The sequence below is a fragment of the Penaeus monodon genome, chromosome 27 (assembly GCF_015228065.2).
Source record: "Penaeus monodon isolate SGIC_2016 chromosome 27, NSTDA_Pmon_1, whole genome shotgun sequence".
Taxonomy (NCBI): Eukaryota; Metazoa; Arthropoda; class Malacostraca; order Decapoda; family Penaeidae; genus Penaeus; species Penaeus monodon.
This window is the reverse complement of record NC_051412.1, coordinates 21472246-21472640: the sequence shown is the minus strand read 5'-3', so window position 1 is coordinate 21472640 and position 395 is coordinate 21472246. Positions and strand designations below refer to the sequence as shown.

The window sequence follows — 395 nt, the reverse complement described above, 5'->3', positions numbered from 1 at the left end:
TTACGTACGTGGTGTGTGAACTGCCCATGGGAGGAAAAAATGAAACATTCACCTTTTGGCTGTAGGGGATGAGGACCGTCACAAGAACCTCCTCAGGACGGATGGTGTTTCTTCTATAACCCGTGAAGAAACTTTGGTCCATCACGATTTCCCGCTCGCCAAATTCTGCGTATGTTAAACAAAAGTCTCAGGATATATATGTTGTGTATACTGTACTTCTTTCACGATGACAAGAGTACACTTATGAATCACGAAAGGTTATCAGAGAGTTCGACTGTGTACTGAATATTTCAACTACAACAGTAATACAGAGGATATGCATTCACCAAGAGCCTGTATAAAGGTATTCGTCTTCAATACGTTTAATAAATATCTTGTCAATTTAAACCAATCGA

At 39.7% G+C, this 395-nt stretch overlaps 1 protein-coding gene across 1 annotated transcript in view; it reads right to left on the bottom strand.

Moving 5' to 3' along the window:
- The window catches only part of LOC119590688 (xanthine dehydrogenase/oxidase-like), a 27694-nt gene that overhangs the window by 11820 nt on the left and 15479 nt on the right, over window positions 1–395 (bottom strand). The window contains exon 11 of the mRNA XM_037939375.1: window positions 53–165. Coding sequence (XP_037795303.1) covers window positions 53–165 — 113 coding nt within the window. The remainder of the gene's footprint in view (window positions 1–52; window positions 166–395) is intronic.